We start from the raw sequence: 20,127 nt of genomic DNA on the forward strand, positions 1-20,127 counted from the left end.
CCAGAGATAAAGAGAGGAAGGGAAGAAAAGAGAAAAGGAAAAAAGGAGAAAAGGGGAAATGGGAACAGAAGAAGGGAAGGAAGGAAAAAGAGTGGGAAAGGAGAAGAATAGGAAAAAAGGGAGAAAAAGAGGGGAAAGAGTGATGGGTGGTGAAAGGCCCAAGAATTCAGAAGCCCAGAAATACTATCACGCTCCAAAGGGAGCTTAAGCTGGCCCCTGAATACCTCAAACTCCAGGCTTTACTCTCTGTTGAAAGCAAGTAAAGAATCCCTCTTCTCATTATATCAGAGCCTGCTCCTAATATAAAACTAGGTAAAAAGGGCATGAGATAGCCCTCAAGGATGGGAAATGAGTAATGAAGTAAACCACTTATTTGGTTTCTGTAAATAGCCTGCACCATAAGCCTTAATAGCCCACACTGTAAGCCTTAGTAGCCTGCACCATAAACTGTAGCAGCCTGCCTCAGACCACCAAGGTCATAGGAGACTGATACCACACTCTGCTACCCCCACCCAAGGACCTGCACAAATGCTGACCTCCAAGGTCATAAGAGACCATGAGGGGCTTGAACAAATTAAACTAATTGGCTTAGAAACTATGGAGTGGCACAAACTGACTGGCTCACACCCCGTGGGCTCCTGATATTAAAAAAATGATTGGTCTAATGCACAGGCTTTGTTAGAAACCCTATAAAAACTGTCCCGTTCCTGCATTTGGGGCTCTGCAGTCCTCTACCCCTGTGAGGTGTACAACTGTGGGCCCCAGCACGCTCGGAATAAAATCCTCTTGCAGTTTGCATCAAGACCGCTTCTCTGAGTGATTTGGGGTGTCGCCATATCCGGGCAGAGCGTGGGGTCCTCGTTTTGGGGGTCTTACAGTGGTAGAAAGAAAGGGTGAAAAAGGAGGGGGAAGGTGAATAAAAGAATGAAAAGGAAGGAAGGAGTGAGTAGGGAGGACGAGAAAGAATGGGAGAAGGGGGGGGGAAGCAAGAAGAATGGAAGGAAGGAAAGAAGGAAGAACAAGGGAATCAGGGCAGCGTTGCAGGACCCTGCCTAGAACAGTCCATCCCTGTGGGCTGACAAGTGTTGTCAGGCACACACAGAGGGCCTTGGGTGGTCTTCTGGCCCCAGGAGTCACTGCATCACACTAGGCCTCCTCAGGAGTCCCAGCACGTGTTCTCTGGGTAAGTGGGGGCAGGGGCGGAGCACAAGCTCTGTGAACTGCAAAGCTGCTTCAGTTCAGCTGCACCCCACTACCAGGAACCCCTGCATCTGCTCTCTGGATATGTGCAGGGTGGGACACAAGCTTTATGAGCTGCAAAGTCCTTGCTCCAGTACAGCTGCACCCATGTACCAGGAGCCCCTTCATCTGCACTGTGGGTAGGTGGGCACACAGACTGTGTGAACTACAAAGTTCCTGCCTCAACACACATGCATCCCAGGAACCCCTTCATCTGCACTCTGGGTATGTGATGGACACAGGAGCATTTTTGGGCTCAAAGCACTTACTTCCACACAGCTGCACCTCAGATCTCAGGACCCCCTGCATCTGCTCTCTGGATATGTGCAGGGTGGGACACAAGCTTTATGAGCTGCAATGTTCTTGCTCCAGCACAGCTGCACCCCATGTACCAGGAACCCCTTCATCTGCACTGTGGGTAGGTGGGCACACAGAGTGTGTGAACTACAAAGTTCCTGCTTCAACACACATGCACCGCAGGAACCCCTTCATCTGCTCTCTGGGTATGTGAGGGACACAGGAGCATTTTTGGGCTCAAAGCACCTACTTCCACACAGCTGCACCTCAGGTCTCAGGAGCCCCTGCATCTGCTCTCTGAGTGTTTGGGGGGCGCACAAGCTCTATTAGCTGCAAAGTTCCTGCTCCCATGCAGCTGCAGCCCCCTTACCTTCGGCCAGCTTCCTCCCCTCCTGACCGGTGGATGGGTCCAGCCTCCCCCGTGCCGTAGGCCGGTGGAACTGCCCGTGACGTCACAATGCCGCGGCTCGCGGGCCTCCTCCGGGAGGGCTGACGTCGCCGCGGCGGGAGCTGGGCCTGCGTCCCGAGCCGCTCTCCCGCAGCAGCTCGGCGGCGAGCGGAGGCGCCAGGGGCGGCTCTGCGCCTGGGAAGCCGCTCCGCCAATCGCGAGCTGAAAGGGCAGCGCGAGGCGCGGAGGAAGCGCGGGGCTCGCTCTCCGGAGGCTGTCCCGCGGCGGCGGCGGCGGCGGCGGCCATGGCGGGCCAGCGCGCGGGCGGCGGCGCCCCGCAGCAGGTAGGGGTGCGCTGGGCCGCGGGGACCCGGGCGGCGCTGCGAGGAGCCCAGGCGCGGGCCGGCGGCGGCCCACCCCAGCTCCCGAGCCCCGCGCTCGGACGTGAATCCATCCACACACACGCCCTCCCCCAAACAAAACTAGACGAAACTGGGTGCGGTGCACTCCTGTAATCCCAGCGGGAGGCGAGGCAGCAGCTTCAAGGGTTGAGGGCAGGTCTGGACTTTATAAATGACCCTCTCTGAAAACGCAGGAGCAGAAATGAAAGGAGAGGGGAAGATAAAGGGAGGAAAGGACGGAAGACAGACAGAGAAAAGAGGCAGAAAGGGAAGAAGAAAGAAAAGGGGGAAAGGAGAAAGGGAAAAAAGAGGTAATAGGTGAAGAATGGGAAAAATGAAGGTGAGAAGGTAAAAGAAGAGGGAAAGGAGAGGGAAGGCAAGAAGGAAGGAAGAAAGGAAAAAAGGGGAAAGAGAGAAGAGTTGAAGGAAGGAATAAAGGAAAAAGAGGGGGAAAGGGGGGAGAATAGTAGGAAGAAAGGAAAAAGAGGTAAAGGGAGAAGAATGGAAAGAAGGAAGGAGGGAGTGAGGGAGGAAAACAAGGAAGGGAGGGAGGAGGAAGGGATAGTGGGAGAGAAGGAAGGGAGCAAAAAGAGAAATGGAAGACAAAAAGGGAGGAAAAAAGGAAGGACGGACGAGCAAGGGAAGCAGGGCAGGGCTGCAGAACCCAGGCCTGAGTGCAGTCAGTCCGTGTGGGTTGACCACAGCGTTGTCAGGCACACACAGTGGGCCTGTGGGATCTTGAGGCCAGAAGTCACCTTGTCTCGTGAGGCCTCCTCACACCCCAGGAGTCCTGAATCTGCTCTATGGGAGTTTCTTTCTTTATCCTTTTTTTTTTTTTATGCTGTTAATAAAAAATGTGGAGCATCCTACATGACTCATGGAATACTTATAGTAATAGAACAAGAATGGTATAAATCTAAGGCATTTTAAGTACATTCATGGAAACTTCAAGTAGGAGTTTTCTTTTTTTTTTTTTTTTAATTTGAGAGCGACAGACACAGAGAGAAAGACAGATAGAGGGAGAGAGAGAGAATGGGCGCGCCAGGGCTTCCAGCCTCTGCAAACGAACTCCAGACGCGTGCGCCCCCTTGTGCATCTGGCTAACGTGGGACCTGGGGAACCGAGCCTCGAACCGGGGTCCTTAGGCTTCACAGGCAATCGCTTAACCGCTAAGCCATCTCTCCAGCCCAAGTAGGAGTTTTCTAAGCAGCGAAGTCTCTGCTAGAGTTTCTGTTATCATTGGATCATGTTTCCCACCACCACCCTTTCCCCAGACTGCATTTCTTTTAGGCACTGGGGTCACTCAGACATGGATTGTTTCCAGGTACCATGTTCTTCCTTACTGGGTGACATTGTTTAGGCACATCCCCTCTCAGCCAAGTCCTTATGTATATTACCTTGTGACTCACTTTGATCTGGCCAGGCAATGGTATGTGCTGAATATGTCCATCCCACTAGAGCTTTCAAATTGCAAGGAGGTTCCTGTGAAATCAGCACTGGAGCCTGGCTGGTGCAGGTCCAGCTGGCTTGGGACATAAGTAGTCTCTTCCATCTTCTTCCTGACATAGAGGCCTAAACCTTGAGGCTTTCCTGGTTTCCCCTGTGGATGGGACTGCTGCTGGGGTTGAGTCCTTCTCCCTTGGTTTCAGAGGTTAGAGAGGAAGGCTTTGGATACTGAGGTATAGAAGAGTGAGGCATGGACCCCAGTCCTACTCAGGAGGCACGTGAGCGTCCCTGCTTCTGGGGCTCTCCCTGTGTCCTAATATTTATCTCTGCTTCCTTTTTCTGTTTTCGTTTTCTTTATTTTTTTCAGGCAGTGCCTCATTCTATTGTCAAGATGGAGCTGGAGCCCACTGTATAGCTCAGGCTTGCCTGACGCTTGCAGCAATCCTCTGACCTCTGACATTTAAGCACTGGGATGTATACACATGAGCCACCAACCTCCAGCCACCTGCCCCTTTTTTTCCTCATCTGTCTCAGTCTCTCTGGTGCCTGTGGTGTACCTGTAAAACAACGAGAACCCCACTGTGTACCCCTGGTTTGGGGGATATTGTTTCTTGTTGAGACCTCAGCCAGGTGAAGGGTTTACACTGGATGCATGATACCAGTCGCAGTCATGCTCAGAGGTCTTGCCCCTTCCTGCCTCCTCCCTTCTCTCTCTGGATGCTCCCCCATAAATTCCTTGTTAAGGAGAAATGGGGGGGGGTGCCAAGACCTGGGTTCAATCTTTCTTCCAAATAGGTATCTGCAGATTTGTAATTACAGATACTCAGAAGCCCAAGGCATGAGAGAGGACCACAACTTGCAGATCAGTCTGATCTACAGAGATATTTGAAGGCAAAATTGAGTACCTACTGAAACCCTGTGTTAAATAAACCAAAACCAAGTGTATAATTTTCAGCGATGGAGCATGCACCTGGCATGTTCTGTGCTTAAGCTCATTCCATATCACCTGCCTGTACTTCAGAGAAGCCAATTTGTCCCCTTTGTGTTTTTCTTCTCCAACATGGAGTAGTTTTGCTCCTTGCTGTGCACTGTAGTGTGGGTTTAGCATGGCAAGAAATTATTTTGAGGAGGCAAGGCATGCATTACCATCACCCCAGTCCTCCATATGGGACCGCAAAACCTAAAAGAACAGTGGGATTATGAGCCTAGCTTACTGTAGAGTAAGGGGAGATGATGCCAGAGATTGGTATTTTGGTGGGTGAGCCTCTCATTGCATGCCAACCAAAGACTAATAGGACAGTGGTTTGATTATCAGAGATTCCAGGAGGCTGTGGGTCCAATAAGCCCACAGGGTCCCTGGGGCCCCCAGTTTCTGAGGATGGTTGAGAAACTAACTGATTTATGGAAGGAGGGTCTTTGTGAGTAAGACAGGCCTTATAGGTATGTGAAAAGTTTTGGGCTAAGGGAGGTAGTGAGCCTGGCACATCCTGAGCCTTAAATTCATTCTGTCCACCTGTCAGTTGGCCCTCAGAGAGGCCAATTGCTGTCCTTGACTCAGTGCTTTTTTCCTCCAACATGGAAAAATGTTGCTGCTGTCCAGCGTGGTGTGGCTGCAGCATGCCAAGAGAAAGAGTTCTGGAAAGAGTTCAGAGGGAAGATGAAACTTGGATGGAATTTAAGACTGGAGGCCAAGTCTCATGAAGGAGTGAGGTTTAAGGAGATTTGAAGGGTGAATTCATGGCCTATGGAGAGTGAGGAGAGTAGAAATGGGGAAAATGAAGGGAAAGGAGCCCCTCACTCTGTGGTCTGTTTAAGTTCTCTTGTGAGCTGAGAGTCAAGAATTGTAGCACAGTTAGCAACATTATTGGTGGTGGTTACCTACATACAGAGAATATTCCTTCTATGGAGTTAAATTAATTATGTAATAGTAATAGTGATTTATACTTAATTCCTAATCATGTATGACCTTGATTCTTGACTGTATAATTCTCCAGAGGGAAACTTGATATTTTCCAGAATTCTCTGGGAAACGTTTCTTTAGTGGAATCAAATGAGGACAATTTATTCCTCAGAATTTAGACATGGTGAGTTTGGGGCTGGCATCCTAGGCCACAGGAAGGAAATTTTAATACCATATGGCCATGTAACCCTGTTCACTGGCTTCTCATTGTCCATGTCATCTGGTTCCTGGGTTCTTTGAGGTGAGAGATCAGGATTTCTAGGCCCCCTCACCTCCTGGAACATGAGTATCTGATTTCAAGGCTATTGCAACCTGGTATTGGTATGACTGAACACCTACATCATCTTTGTTTCTGAGTCATCAGGTTCCATCCTATCACCCAGCTGCTCAAAACCCTATCCTTTGTGACCTAAACTTTGTCTCTTGGTTCTGGTGATCTTAGGTGACCCTCACCTACTCCTGACCATCAGGAAGCTACTCACACTACTATAGTGAGGTTGTCACGTGTCCATGGACATATTTTAGCCACCAGGCAGCGGTCTAGGAGGGATTAAAGTGGCGGTACCATGTTAGAAACTGATACTATTGATCTATATGGAAAGAACATGGGCCCCATGTCCATGGTGTGGGGGCAAGGACAGGGTATCTGGTCATTGTTTGTTGGTGAAGGATTCTGCAGCACTAGTGTGAGAATTGTTTGAAAAGTTTGTTTCACCAGGTACCCTGGCGGCAGCTGAACAGAAGAGACTTATGTCATCCTGTGCGATCATGGCCACCCACTTGCCCAGGGCAGTCATTCTTTCCCTGTCTTTCCTGAAAACTCTCTCAGCCCCACAGGCACCAGAGTCAAGGATCAAGCTCACCTGTGAAGCTCTGTGTTTGCTTCTGAGTTTGTATCTTAGGTTGTTACCTCTGACACTATAATCTTTCTTTCTCTGAATCCCTGTGACTCTTCTCTCTTTCTGTCCTAATCTATGCATGTGAATGTGACCCCACATTGTACTGTTCTTGGCCCATCTGTCTGTAGTTTCTGTGTCTCTCAGTACATGTTCTTTATGAACCTTTTCCTTCAGATACTGGGGTCACTAGGTCATGGCAATTTCCCTCTCAGCCATTTAGGCATGTGTCTCTGTGTGGTCTTGGTCTGAGAAGTGTAGAGAGTGGACTGTCCATCTGGGATAATTAGCAGAGGGTGCAGGATTGCAGGAACAGCTGCATGTAGAGGCTTTGCCTCTTCCCATCTCCTTCTGCCTATACCTGTATGTCCTCTTTGGTGTCCAGCTGGTGGTAAGAGAACCTATCACTTGGTACAAATCTCCCCTCAAACAGAGCCAGTGAAGGCCTGTATACCTTGTTGATGAGGAGGCATATGCAGGAGAAACCAGGCAAACTGTAGAGCAGCCTATAATACCAAACATCTTCCAGATAAAGCTGGGCAACTTAGTGATCTTCTCTCAAAAACGCCAAGGGGTACAGTTCAGTAGTATTTGCCTGGCATTCACAGGCTTTGGGTTTCATTCCCAATCACCTTTTCTCCATGCTGTCATAGACGAGCCAATCTCCACTTTTAAAACTCAGGTTGTGCTAAACAATGGGATGCAGTCACCTGCTGCCTAACAGGGTATTGAGGTCACAGGAAGGCAAGTTTATGGAATTGCCTTGGAGACTAGGTTATTTTAATATCCACCTGCTATTTCTTTTCCCTGCTACATACGGTTATGGTGGTGTGACCTCCAAGTCCCCTGTCTTGCCCTATGCGCTCATTTTCTTCCTGAATGTAGAATACTGAGGTCTAGTACAGAAATCCCCCAGGGAACTTAGCACACTCCTCCTGGGAACACAGTAGGCACGTGGTTTCATGGTGCCTTTGAAGTGAAAGGAAAACAAGAACTTTCTCCACAGTGAGCACTTTTGGTCTCAGGAGGTTCAGAGATGGATTGTTTAAGGGAAATCCCAAGCTGGGAAACATGCTGTGTTGTCATAGATGGTCCTGCCTGTAGGATTCACCTGGAAAGTGGACAAAGGATGCCAATGACCATGTCATTCAGTCACCCAGTGTAGAGCGAGAAGGGGCAATAATAAGGGACTATGAAGGCATGCTGACACACCTCTCTCTTTTCATTACTGAGGCAGTGGTATTGCTTTTGTGAGTTTGAGGACAGTGTTAGCTATAGTGTACCAAACCAGCCTGAACTGCACGGAAAGTGGTAGTCTTTCACTCCCTCCCTCATAAAAGTTCCGGGAAGGTAATGGAACACACCTCCAATCTCAGCACTTTGCAGGCTGAGGCAGGAGGGTTGTTAGTTTGAGGCCAGCCTGTGCTACATGTAAGAAATCATGAGGTGATTGAGGAAATAAAAAGAGAAACACGTGGTGGTTGATGCCTCTAATCCTAGCACTTGGGAGGCATAAGTAGGATTGCCATGAGTTCAAAGTTACCCTGAGACTACATAGTGAATTCCAGGTCAGCCTGGCCTAGAATGAGACACTATCTAGGAAAACCAAAGGTGGGGAAAGAGGACAAAATGACAAGGAAGGTAAATAGAGTGGTGGAAAGGGAGAGGAAATGGGTGGGAGGTGACTTAGAGTTGCTCATGCCTCTCGTCCCAGCACTTGGGAGGATGATGATGGGAATTATAGTGATTTCAAAGTGATTTCAAAGGGTTGTACAGTGAGATGCCGCTTCAAAACAATGAGGAGGGAGGGCAGGATTGTGAGAGACTGAGAGATTCTCATATCAGAACTAGCACTCCCAAAGAGAAGAAGGGCATCCAACATGGAAGTATTGTTCCAAAGATATAAGATTGTGGAAAAAAAAAAAAGATGCTGTGCAGAGACATTTAATAATCAGTGGTTGCCAAGGTGTGTATTTGCAGTGTGTATAGAAAGGAAAGTGTCATCAATAGGCAGATGACAGATAAATTTTTGGGCAGCGACACTTTTCTACTTAATAGTGGGGTGCCAGATACATGACATTTATTTGTCAAAAGCTGCCCAAGTATTTGCAGTGAAGAGTGATCCCTAATGTAAATTGTGGACTTAATGACAAATGAGGCATATGTTCATATTTCTTCCCACCCTCAAATATACAGGTTCATGATGTAATAATACATTGAATACATGAAAAATGCTAGGAATAGGAAAGTATGACAAATAAAGTATAAGAATACAGAAAAATGTTTACTATAGGCTCAGTTTCTCTGTAAAACAAGCCAGTTTTGCAAAGTAACACTTTGTAGTTCCCAACATATAGGGCACTTGCAGGACTGTGTTCAATCAAGAACAAATTGAGCTGATGTTGAGTTGAGCTAATGATGGTAGTTAGGAATCATATGTAAAAATGAAATCCTGCAACACAGCAGCAAACTATATTGTATGAATTTAAGATGCTACTTGCAGATAGTAATGTTTCAAAGCTGCCAACTGGAGCAAATCTGCTCAACTTACCTTCCAAATCAGAACAAGGAGACTGAGGTTATCTCAGGCTTCAGTGGCCTCTATTATGTGTAGGTGTCACTAGTGATGAGCTCAGAAGCAGGATCTTGACTCCTTCTGCACGACTCGATGCAGGCGCACACCATACCCAGCAGCTGGATGGCCACAAAGGCCAATGCTGCCCAGAAAACATGCATCATGATATCTGGAAGCTTCTTTACAACTAGAGCCCCTTCAGGATAGAAGTCGGAGGGGTTAGTCAGGCTGCCCTTACAGCTGCTGGCGTGCTTTCTGCAGCAGCCAAGTGGGACACTACAGCTTGTGGTTTCTTTGAACCCATCTGTGTTTTCCCAGTCTGAATAGTTATGAATTCCACAACAGTGAAGCTGTCTCTGTACGTAGTCGATGGCTCGGCTGGCAGCATCACAGTTGTTTCCACGGTTGCTCTTAGACACTTTCTGAATGCTGCGGTCAACCTCATTTTCCACCTTTGCTCTATAAACGTATCCCAAAACTACGACAACTTCTGTGACAAAAACCACGAGCAGGATGATGACAAGCATGGCAGGTCCACAGCGACTTTCCTGCATTGTTGCTCAGCAGCCAGTGAGTCCAGTAATGAAAAGCAGAGCTCCCACAGCTGTGATCACCACCGCAGCCATGAGTGTGTACGTGTCTTCAAAGAAGTGGTCATAGTCATCGTACGTGGTGAAGACATAGGCTCCCAAGGAACACAGAATGTCTTTCTATGAAAGTCTAATATATAGCCAGCGATTCTGTGGTAGAAGAAATTTAACAGGGAAACCAGACCCAGATGACACTATAGAATACAAGTTTTTATTATCCAAACTTACACCATAGAGACAGTGTGACCCCAAGTCTCTTCACTATCCGTGTAGCTGCACCCTGCTTGTATATTATCTGGTTGGTGTAGCCATAGGTGCAAACACCCCTGATCAAACAGCTTTCTGTTCTATATTTGCACTTTTAACACTGAATTATTACTAAGGAATATTCTGTTTATCCCTCCAAATCATGTAACCTTGGAAACTTGTAACCCACCATTACTGTAAAGAATTCATACTGATGTCAGACTGTTTACCATACTGTCTATAAACCCTTGGGACGTCACAGCTCAATACTCAGTTTTTGGAAGTTATTCTCCTGAGTCCATATTTATAGGAATAAATTTTCTGTTCTCCTCTCTATCTCTGGTGCCATGTCTGTGTGACCCAGTTTCCAGTAACAGTTTTGCCATATGTTCCAGGGTCTGGGGTGTTGAATGGTATACAATAGCCATGTGCACTATGTGGTTAGCCCTTTGTGGTATTTTAGTTATAAATGTCAGAAAACAGCCTTGTGTGGCAAAAGTCAAAGAAAAAGGTCTAGATGTACTCCTTTTATAGCTAAGTTGCTACAAGATGAAAATAATTACCTCATGGACACTAAGCCTAAATTAATGTTGCTTGTTTTCATAGATTTTTCAAATACTATAATTTGGTTTTGTTTATATTTGAAATCATAACAATGTATAAGTACAAAAGGAATAGACAGAATTTGTATTTATTTTTTTGGAAACAGAAGTGAAATTGATGTTTTAAAACCTTTTAAATTATATTTCATTTATTTATTTGAGAAGACGCAGGTAGAGAATGGGTACATCAGGGCCACCAACCAGTGCAAACCAACTAGACAACCCCAGATGCATGCACCACTGATGTGGGTCACATCAATAATGTCATATTGATCCTGGGTCCCTAGGCTTCACAGAAAAGAGCCTAAGTGCTAAGCCATCTTTCCAGCCTGGAATTGATTTTTGAAATACTTTTTTTCCTGATAAGTCTAATCTCTTTTTTTTTTTTTAAAGATTATTTTATTTTAATTTATTTATTTATTTTTTTTGGTTTTTGAGGTAGGGTCTTACTCTAGTCCAGACTGACCTGGAATTCACTGTGGAGTCTCAGGCTGGCTTTGAACTCACGGCAATCCTCCTACCTCTGCCTCCCGAGTGCTGGGATTAAAGGCGTGTGCCACCACACCTGGCTTACTTTATTTTTTTATTTTTGGTTTTTCAAGGTAGAGCCTCACTCTAGCTCAGGCTGACCTCAAATTCACTGTGTAGTCTCAGGGTGGCTTCACACATCATGACAGTCCTCCTACCTCTGCCTCCATAGAGCTGGGCTTAAGGGTGTGTGTCACTATGCCTGACTAAAATGTTTCTTTTGATGTTAAAAATAAAAAGAAAGCAGGGCACTGTGGCACATGCCTTTAATCCCAACACTTGGAAGGCAGAGGTAGGAAGATCACTGAGTGTGAAGCCACCCTGAGACTACATGATGCATTCCAGGACAGCCTTGGGTAGAGTGAAACTCTCCCTCAAAACACCAAAAAAAAGTAAAAATTTTAAAAAAAAGCTCTGGAGATTTGGCTTAGTAGGAAATCCCACGTGCGTACAGCCAGAGTATGGGAGAAGGAGGTGCAGAGGAGGAGAGACAGAGGAAAACAGATAAGAAGAAGCGCAGACAGACCAGCAGACCATGGGTAGAGCACAAAGCTCCAGGGACGCCAAGAGGAGGTTCAGGTTTCCTCCTCCTGCTCCCTCAGGTCTCTGCTGCCTTTGGAAGGTAACATGCCATCAGCTTTGTTAGAGAGGAAGGGCAGAGGTGTCCTCTTCTTGTCTTCACCTTTAGTTGGGGTCCCACAACACCAGGATTTCTGGGTTGTCCCTAAATTGCATCTTTTAAAAATATGTACTTATTTAATTGTGTGTGTGTGTGTGTGTGTGTGTGTGTGTGTGTGTGTGTGTGTGTGTATTTATGCATGTGGAAGTCCGACGAAAGCCTCAAGTTATCTATGTTTCACTCACAGTGAGTCAGGCTCTTCTTCAAGAGCTTTGGGTTCTCCTGGCTCTGCTTCACATTGGCCTAGTCCCACTGGGATCACAGAAGCACAAGCCACATTGAATCCAGCTTCATGTGGGTGCTGGGGAATCAAACCTGGGCCTAGTGGCTATGCAACAACATTGCAGCATCTGCCAAACCTTGGGGTCCGTCCTGAATCACAGGACACACAGTGGATACTTTAGAGAGTCATAGAGTATGGAAGTAGACACTGCATCCCAACCATGGATGACCATGCAACATTCCCCTGTTCTTTCTCTCAGTGCGTCTCTACATACCTGTCTCTCTTTCTCTTCCCCTCTTATCTCTCCACTGTGCTTTCTTCTGTGTTGTCTTATTTTTCAGATGAGTTTTCACTCTGTAACCTACACTGACCTCAAACTTACCATCCTCCTTCATCAGTGTAAATGCTGGGTTTATAGGTGTCAGTCCCAAACCCTAACTATGTGTGCACTTTTATCACTCTTTTAGGGAGTCTATTTCTCTCTCTCTCTCTCCATGAGTGTGTGTGTTTATGCTGTATGTATCATGAGTTGAGCATGTGTGTGGGGTTGTGGTGTTTGTTTTTCCTTAACATGGAGTCTTATAGATTCTAGAGCTCGCTTTTTTCCTGCAAGCCCCAGTGATTCTCCCATCTCTGCTTGCCAGAGGACTAAGGATATAGACGTGTGACCATGCCCAGGTGTTTATGTGGGTGCTGGGTAATTGAACTAGAGCAACCTCAGGCCCCCTCGTTCCCTCATCCAGGCAACAGAAGCACTCTGAGCCATCTCTCCAGTCTCTTGGTGCTTGTGTCAACTTATCTGTATCTTTGTGTTCTCCATTACGTTTCTCTGATGGTGAGAAATGTGAAGACTTGGTAAAGGAAGGGACTTTGGCTGTCCTCAAGCCAGATAAGAGGTTAAATTGGATCCAGGGTTCTCTGGTGCAGCATATTTAGAGGCTGCACTGTTTCTGGTCTCCATTAGTCTCTGTCTTGGTGCCCTGTGAAGGTGAAATAGGTGCAGTGACTAGACCTGAGTTCAAATTTCACCTTCAACTCAATCACAATGGCATAGGCCTGTACATCCCACTTGTGGGCAGTGAAACAGCCTTTTTGAAATATTCCAGAGAATTCAGAGCCAAAGGTCAGTTCAGAGCCTATCTGGGCAATATACTGAGGTTCTTCCTCTAAACAGGCATCCCAAATTCCACTATGGGAGATGGCTCAGTATTTAAAGGCACTTGTTTGCAAAACCTGATGGGAAAATTCAGTTCCCTATTACTCACATAAAGCTGGATGTGAAAAATGTGGCACATATGTCAAGTGTATGTTTGCAGCTGTAAGACATATTGGTGCACCAATACACACATACATACAAATAAATAAAAGAAAGTTTAAGGTGAGTTTGTTGACACACATCTTTGGGCTCAGTACTCAGAAGGATGAGAAAGGAGGGTTGCTGTGAGTTTGATGTAGGTCTGTGCATAAATGTTGAGTTCCAGGTCATCCTGGGTAACAGTGAATGAAACCATGCCTTTAATTAAAAAAGCAAAAACAAAATTGAAGTCTTAAACCCCCAATACAGTAAGAGAACACAGTATTGTTCAGTGGTGGAGGACTTGGTTGGCATTCTCTTGGTCCTGGTTTCCACTTCTTATAGCACTGTCCCAGTAGGATATCAGAGACTCCGATTTCCTATTTGCACTTGGTTGTTCTGGAAAGTGGTGCCATGTACTTTGCCAGCCAGTGTGGTGGACTAGAGTAAAGAATTGCTTGGATAAGCCTGAGGCTGTTTTACATCCCAAGAGTCCTCCCTTGTCAGATGCTCACACCTAAGAGCGGATTGTGATGCAGAGCTCTATCCACTGTGCAGAATGGAAGCAGAAGGCAAAGAGTGAGGCTTACATGGTGAGTCTCCCAGTGACTGCCACCCTGGGGAAGGCGGGGCAGTGGCTTTGTCCTTAATAGTCTAGTAGACAAAGTATTTTCCTCAGACTTTCAGTTGGAGAAGGGACTTATCTGTGAGGGAGGAGGATCTGTGGGAGAACGAGGGGCCTGAGAGATGTGCGGTAAGAAGACCGGTGTGAGGGAAGAGGTGATGGCCTAACAGAGGAGTTGCAGGTCTGAGGATGGGGTCTATGGGAAGTGAGGGCCTGAGGGAGCCCCAGTCTGAAGAAACCTGAGGACTGAGTAGGGCAAAGCCTTGTGAGAGGAGACATGGAGGAGTCCTGAGGGCGGCGCTGGTAGCAGTTTGACAGAGACCCTGAGTGCTTCCTGCTGGCAATGATCTCCAGGTGGAGGTGAGATCTGACAGAGGACACAGTGTGCAGCAAAATGAGGACTACATGTGGTAAGCATTTCTGAGACAGGAGGCAGTTTGGAGAAATAGGGTTTTGGGTGGAGGGGAAATTTAGAGGGGGACTGAGTTAGGAGGATGGGTTTGATGGAGGAGGGCAGTGTTGACACTAAATAAGTGGAGGTCTGAATGCCGAGGTATGGCCTACAATGAATGAGGCAGAATAGAATGATGAAAACATTTAGGGGGACATGACAAGGGGATGGGTCTCCTCAATGTTGAATCTTGGTATTACTCACCTGTTAGACATGCAAATTACAAAGCAATTAGCAAAATGTGTTTTGAAGCCTTCCTACATGGAGAAAATACTCCTTTTATAAAGAGTGATTTCAAATAAGATTGTTAAAAAAGCAATGAACTGAGACAGAAGTTGTGGCCCATGCCTTTAATCCCAGCAGTCAGGAAGCTGAGGTACGACAATCACTCTGAGTTTGAGGCCAGCTTGCGATACAGAGTATGTTCCAGGTTAGCCTGGGCTACAGTTAGAGCTGCCCTAGAAAAGAAAGCAACATGAAATAAAAATAATGAAAAAGATATTTTAAAGAACAATGCTTAATGGCTATGTGTGTATAACTTGGAGTATGACCTATATATACATATATATCTTTTTCCAGATGTAAACTTGAGAGAAGGAACAGTGGAGAACAAAAAAGCAGTGTCTGAAAGTTCAACAGAGGCACCTGGAGTAGGGAACTCGTCAGGTAGGGAAGTGAGGTGAGATGTTACATGCTCTGCAGCTGTTATACGCCCCCAGCTCCCTCAGTAACCTCCTCTCCAGTTTTAGGAGTGAAGGAAGAAGTAGGATCACAGATCCCACCATGATGTTCTAAAGGCTTTTTTTTGGGGGGGGGTTGAGGTAGGGTCTCACTGTAGCCCAGGCTGACCTGGAAATCACTATGGAGTCTCAGGGTGGCCATGAACTCATGGCGATCCTCCTACCTCTGCCTCCCAAGTGCTGGGATTAAAGGCGTGCACCACCACGCCCGACTTTTTTTTTTTTAATATGCAAGTAGTAATGCAGCTATGGCCTCCTAGTAGCTGTGATTAAAGGCTGTGCTACCTTTTCAGGTTTTTGTTTTTGTGTTTGCTCCAGGGCTGGAATGGAATTCCCTGTGTAATATCTACTGGCTCATGGCAGTCCTCCTGTCTCAGCCTCCCGAGTGCTGGGATTACATACATGGATCCTAGCTTCATTGCTCATCTTAGCCTCATTTTAGCTATCAGTTTATGACTTCTTATAGCCTTTGTAAAGCACTCAAGTGAGACAAGATAGGACCCTAAGCTATGGGACAAGTTCCATCTAGGAATTGGACCATATAATCACTTCCCAACCTTGTATAAAAATTCAATTCAAATTTTCATTAGAACTTGTGTCTCTGAACACTTGGCTAAGAAGAAGAAGCAGGCAGATTTGGCTCCAGCATCCTGTTTCCAACAAGTAGACTAACGTATGTATCCAGTGGCTACAAACTAGCTCTACTTCTGTCTCCTTGAAAAGGAATGGTTTGTATGGGGAAGCTGAGGCAGGGAGGTGTGGAGTCATGGATTCATGAGCTTCTTCTGGGTTATAGTAGAACAGCTTTCACTCTGATGTAGGGTTTGCTGCGACCTTCATCATGAAGAAGTGATCTGACAGAAAGAGACTCACATTGCATCTGGAAGGAATGTAGTTCAATATGTCCATAGAACAAGCAAGAGCTTCAGCCAGAGCAAACAAACTACTAACTGAAGAAAATGGAATAGTGAGGTCCAGATGGGCAGGGTCTTCAATGTTCTCACTCAGCAACACAGCTGTGTGCTGACTTACCTATACACATGGGGTAAGGGAGCTACTAATGTCCCATGCCACATCTTCATACCACTGAGGACACAGAGACACTGAGTCCAAAAGTTCTGGCATTTATACGCATGAGAGAGTTTGTAGTTCATGGCTGTAAATTCCAGTATTTAAGAGGCTGAGGTAGGAAGATTGTAATAAATTTAAGAACAGCCTGGGAGCCAAGCGTGGTGGCACACACCTTTAATCCAGCACTTGGGAGGCAGAGGTAGGATGATTGCCATAAATTCAAGGCCACCCTGAGGTAACATAGTGGATTCCAGGTCAGCCTGAGCTAGAGTGAGACCCTACCTTGAAAAAAAAAAGAACAATAACAACAACAAAAAACAAAAACCAAAAAAAAAAAAAAACCAGGCTGAGCTATAAAGATTGAGATTTCTCTGCAAAGTCAAATAACAAAACAAACAAACAGGATGAAGAATTAGGAGTTAAGAGATGGAGGATCAGATTTGCAGACATATAGGGAGAGCCATTGAAAAAACAAGCAGACTGTATCCTGTAGCAGGTTTGGAGTACAATCCCTAATTTTCTGCCCATTATCCCTAAAGCCTTCCACTCTCTCATTTCCCTCAGTGACCAAGCTAAAGCCCTGGAAAATACTGCAATTGGGGGTTGTGGGAGCACCACATGGTGGGACAAGAGAAGTGACCCTCTGCCATTCCACTCCTGCTACTGAGCATTGGTTCATGTTCTCAGTGCCCCTGGCGCATTCTCCTCTGAAGGTAATAGGGGAAAGAGTGGAGCTGATGTCTACCTGCCCCTCCTGTAGTGTCCTAGCTAGTGTGCTCATGGTCTGATCCTGTTGCTTTCTCTGTCAGCTAATATGACCCACAATCCCTGGGCCCCTGTCTGCAATCTCCTTTTCTTGAGTATTTGGCATGCTCAGAGCACACATTCTCATTATCTTTCATAAAAGTAAATAAAATACCATAAAATAAATTGAAGTTATAAAAATTCAAATAGAATCATAAGAAATCATAAGAAGATTGGCCCTGGGGAGATTACTTAGTAATTACAGGTGCTTGTTTGCAAATACTGTGTCCCAGGTTTAAACCATAGTACTCATGTAAAGGCAGATTCATAAAATGGTGCATGTATCTGGAGTTTGCAGGAACAAGACGATCTGGCATTCCCATACTCCTTCCCTCCCTCTCTCTTGCATACCTTCTGCCTATGCAAAGATAGATAAAAAGGAAGAAAGAATGAAAAGAAAATGGAAAAGTTAATTTTGTGTTTTTCCAGAATTAGAATTATAAAACAAAAAAGTTCTGAAAGACAGATCCATAGGAATCACCTAGTTCGATAGAAAGTCTAAAAATTATTTGAAGAAAAATTAAAACAGCCTTAGAGGAGTATACAATGATTATATCTGGGCTGGAGAGATGGCTTAGTGGTTAAGCGCTTGCCTGTGAAGCCTAAGGACTCTGGTTCGAGGTTTGATTCTCCAGGACCCAGGTTAGCCAGATGCACAAGGGGGCACACGCATTAGGAGTACATTTGCAGTTGCTGGATGCCCTGGCGTGGTCATTCTCTCTCTCTCTCCCTTTCTCTCTGTGTCTGTTGCTCTCAAATAAATAAAAATAAACCAAAAAATTTAGGATGATTATATCTTAAAGGGGACAGTAGGAAAATAAATAAATATAGCCAGGTGTGGTGGCACACACCTTTAATGGGGAGGCAAAGGTAGGAGGATCACTGTGAGTTCTAGGCCACCTTGAGACTACATAGTGACTCCCAGGTCAGCCTAAGCTAGAGTGAGACCATACCTGTACAAAATTAAAACAAAACCAAACAAAACAAAACTGAAAGGTAGATGGAAAAAAAAAAAAAAAAAAGAGCTGAACCCAGAGGGAGAGGAAACATGCAGGTGCTCAGTAGTCTCCTGGGCTTCTGTCACCATGTGCCACAGCTCTGGGTGGGCCTCCAGGTTTGTGACTCTGGTTCTCTATATCTAAATCTCCCTGATCTCTGTCTCCAAATTTGTAACTTTCTTTGACTGAAATTAGGTGAGAATTTTACCTCTGCACTTTGTCTCTGATGTCACTATGTCATCTTTTCCTAGTGTTTCTCACCACTTCTTCCCCAGGAGGCATTGGGTTGGGAACCTGATTTGTACCTGTTGGGTGACTTTGATCAGGCACTTGTCCTTTCTCCCCCATTCCCCATGTGTGTGGGGACTCAGGATGGAACCTGGGAAGTTTTGCATATTACTAGTGAACTTGCCTCATGCCACATTGAAGTGTCATTAAATTTCTTTTTAGAAAGGATTTCACTCTGTAGCCTAGTGTGAACTTTACAAATCGCTTGCATGATGGCTCAATTTGTAATCCCTGAACTCTGGAGGCTGAGGAAGTAGTACTGCCACCAGTTCAAGGTTGGGCTTGGCTCCCTAGTGAGTTCCAGGCCAGCTTGTGGTAGTATCATACCCTGTCTTAAAAAAAAAAAAAACAAAAAACAATCATATCTTAATCTCACAGGAAAAAAGCAAAACAAATAAAAAACAACAAGCAACCAAAACACAAGAGGAGAAAGAAAGTTCCAGAGGGAGGTGGAGTCCTCAGGAAGCAGTCTGACAGTTTGACAAAGGTTTTTTGAGACTAGAGCAGGAGCCAGTGACAGGACAGGGTTTGTATTTGACCCAGAGACGCTCAGATCCACACACACTTCAGGCTACTCAGATGGAAGGGTCAGCTGCTCTGAAGTGTTAATCTTGTGTCTGAGTCTTTCATGCACAGAGGTGAAGGTTTTCTGGCCCAGAGGCCCACAGAGGGGCTCCCTACTGCCTTCCAGTATTCCCACCCAAACATCAAGGGGCCATGTCTCCACTGATCTGGTTGCCTTCTGCTTGGGCTGGGGCCTGCTTCTCCATGCTGTGAAGAATTTCAGAGAGGCTCAATGCCCCTCCCTTCCATGTACAAGCCTCACCTGTGCAAACCTTCAGGCTTTGGGCAGCTCTTTCACAGGTTCTAGAAGATTTCCTAGACAATCCAGGGAAGTCAGTGCCACTGGAAAAAAATCACCAAACAAAAATGGTGGGAGAGATCAGTAGGTCACCAAGGTAGAACTCAGGAAGGACCCAGGTGGGGTAGGAACCATGCCAGGATGTTACTGAGTGTGGTGAAAATTCAGGAATGTCATTGAACTCCAAACCCTGAGTTTGTGTTTGTGTTTAATTAAACAATTGGGCAAACCAAACCGAGAGGGATAATTATTAAGTTATAGAGTGAGAGATGACAGACCGCTGGCTGACAAGGAACATAGAGTAGAGGGTGACGTAAGCACCCATGGTGACCGTGGGGGCTGAGGAGGTTTGATGGTTGGTAGCATGGTTGGTTTTCTGCTGTGTGCTGCTGCTGCCTTCTGCAAGTTTCCAGCCCATGAAGCAGGGCTGACCAGGCAGGGCAGGCTCAAGCAGAAGCCCTGGAACATTTTCCTCTGTCTTCCTGACCCTAGTCCAAATTTGTTCTTTTAAGTTGAGAATGATGACTTATGTTCATAATCTCAGCACTTGGCTCAACGAGCAAACACACAAAGAAGAATTTTTTTAAGTCAGTGAATTGTAGACCACTAAGCTCTTTGCAGTGCACTAAAGGAATGCCAAATGGCACTTTCCATGGTTGTTCCTTGTTTTTATTTGTTTTGTGCACCAAGGTCTCTCTAGATAGCCAAGGCTCACATCAAACTCTCCATTCTCTCATTTCATCTTCCTGAATAGATGGGGTTATACAGCTTTGCCACACACCCAGCTCCCAGTTTGTTTTGTTTTCCATGTTATTTAACATTGATACATAAATAACCAATGGAATATTGTGGGGCAGAGTAGTGGATCAGAGTAGGTCTTTGTCAGAACACAGCCATGACTGTGGAATTCTCTTGTCAGTGGCC

At 45.9% G+C, this 20,127-nt stretch overlaps 1 protein-coding gene and 1 pseudogene across 1 annotated transcript in view; one reads left to right on the plus strand and one right to left on the minus strand.

Moving 5' to 3' along the window:
• Positions 1–2,229: 2,229 nt before the first annotated feature.
• LOC101608783 (zinc finger protein 420-like) overlaps positions 2,230–20,127 on the plus strand; it is a 78,294-nt gene continuing 60,396 nt past the window's right edge. Inside the window, exon 1 of the mRNA XM_045141242.1 lies at positions 2,230–2,268. Within this exon, the coding sequence (XP_044997177.1) occupies positions 2,230–2,268 (39 nt within the window). The remainder of the gene's footprint in view (positions 2,269–20,127) is intronic.
• LOC101608492 lies at positions 9,232–18,401 on the minus strand (annotated as a pseudogene).

Source organism: Jaculus jaculus, unplaced genomic scaffold (assembly GCF_020740685.1).
Source record: "Jaculus jaculus isolate mJacJac1 unplaced genomic scaffold, mJacJac1.mat.Y.cur mat_scaffold_34_1_3701052_arrow_ctg1, whole genome shotgun sequence".
In the NCBI taxonomy this organism is placed as follows: Eukaryota; Metazoa; Chordata; class Mammalia; order Rodentia; family Dipodidae; genus Jaculus; species Jaculus jaculus.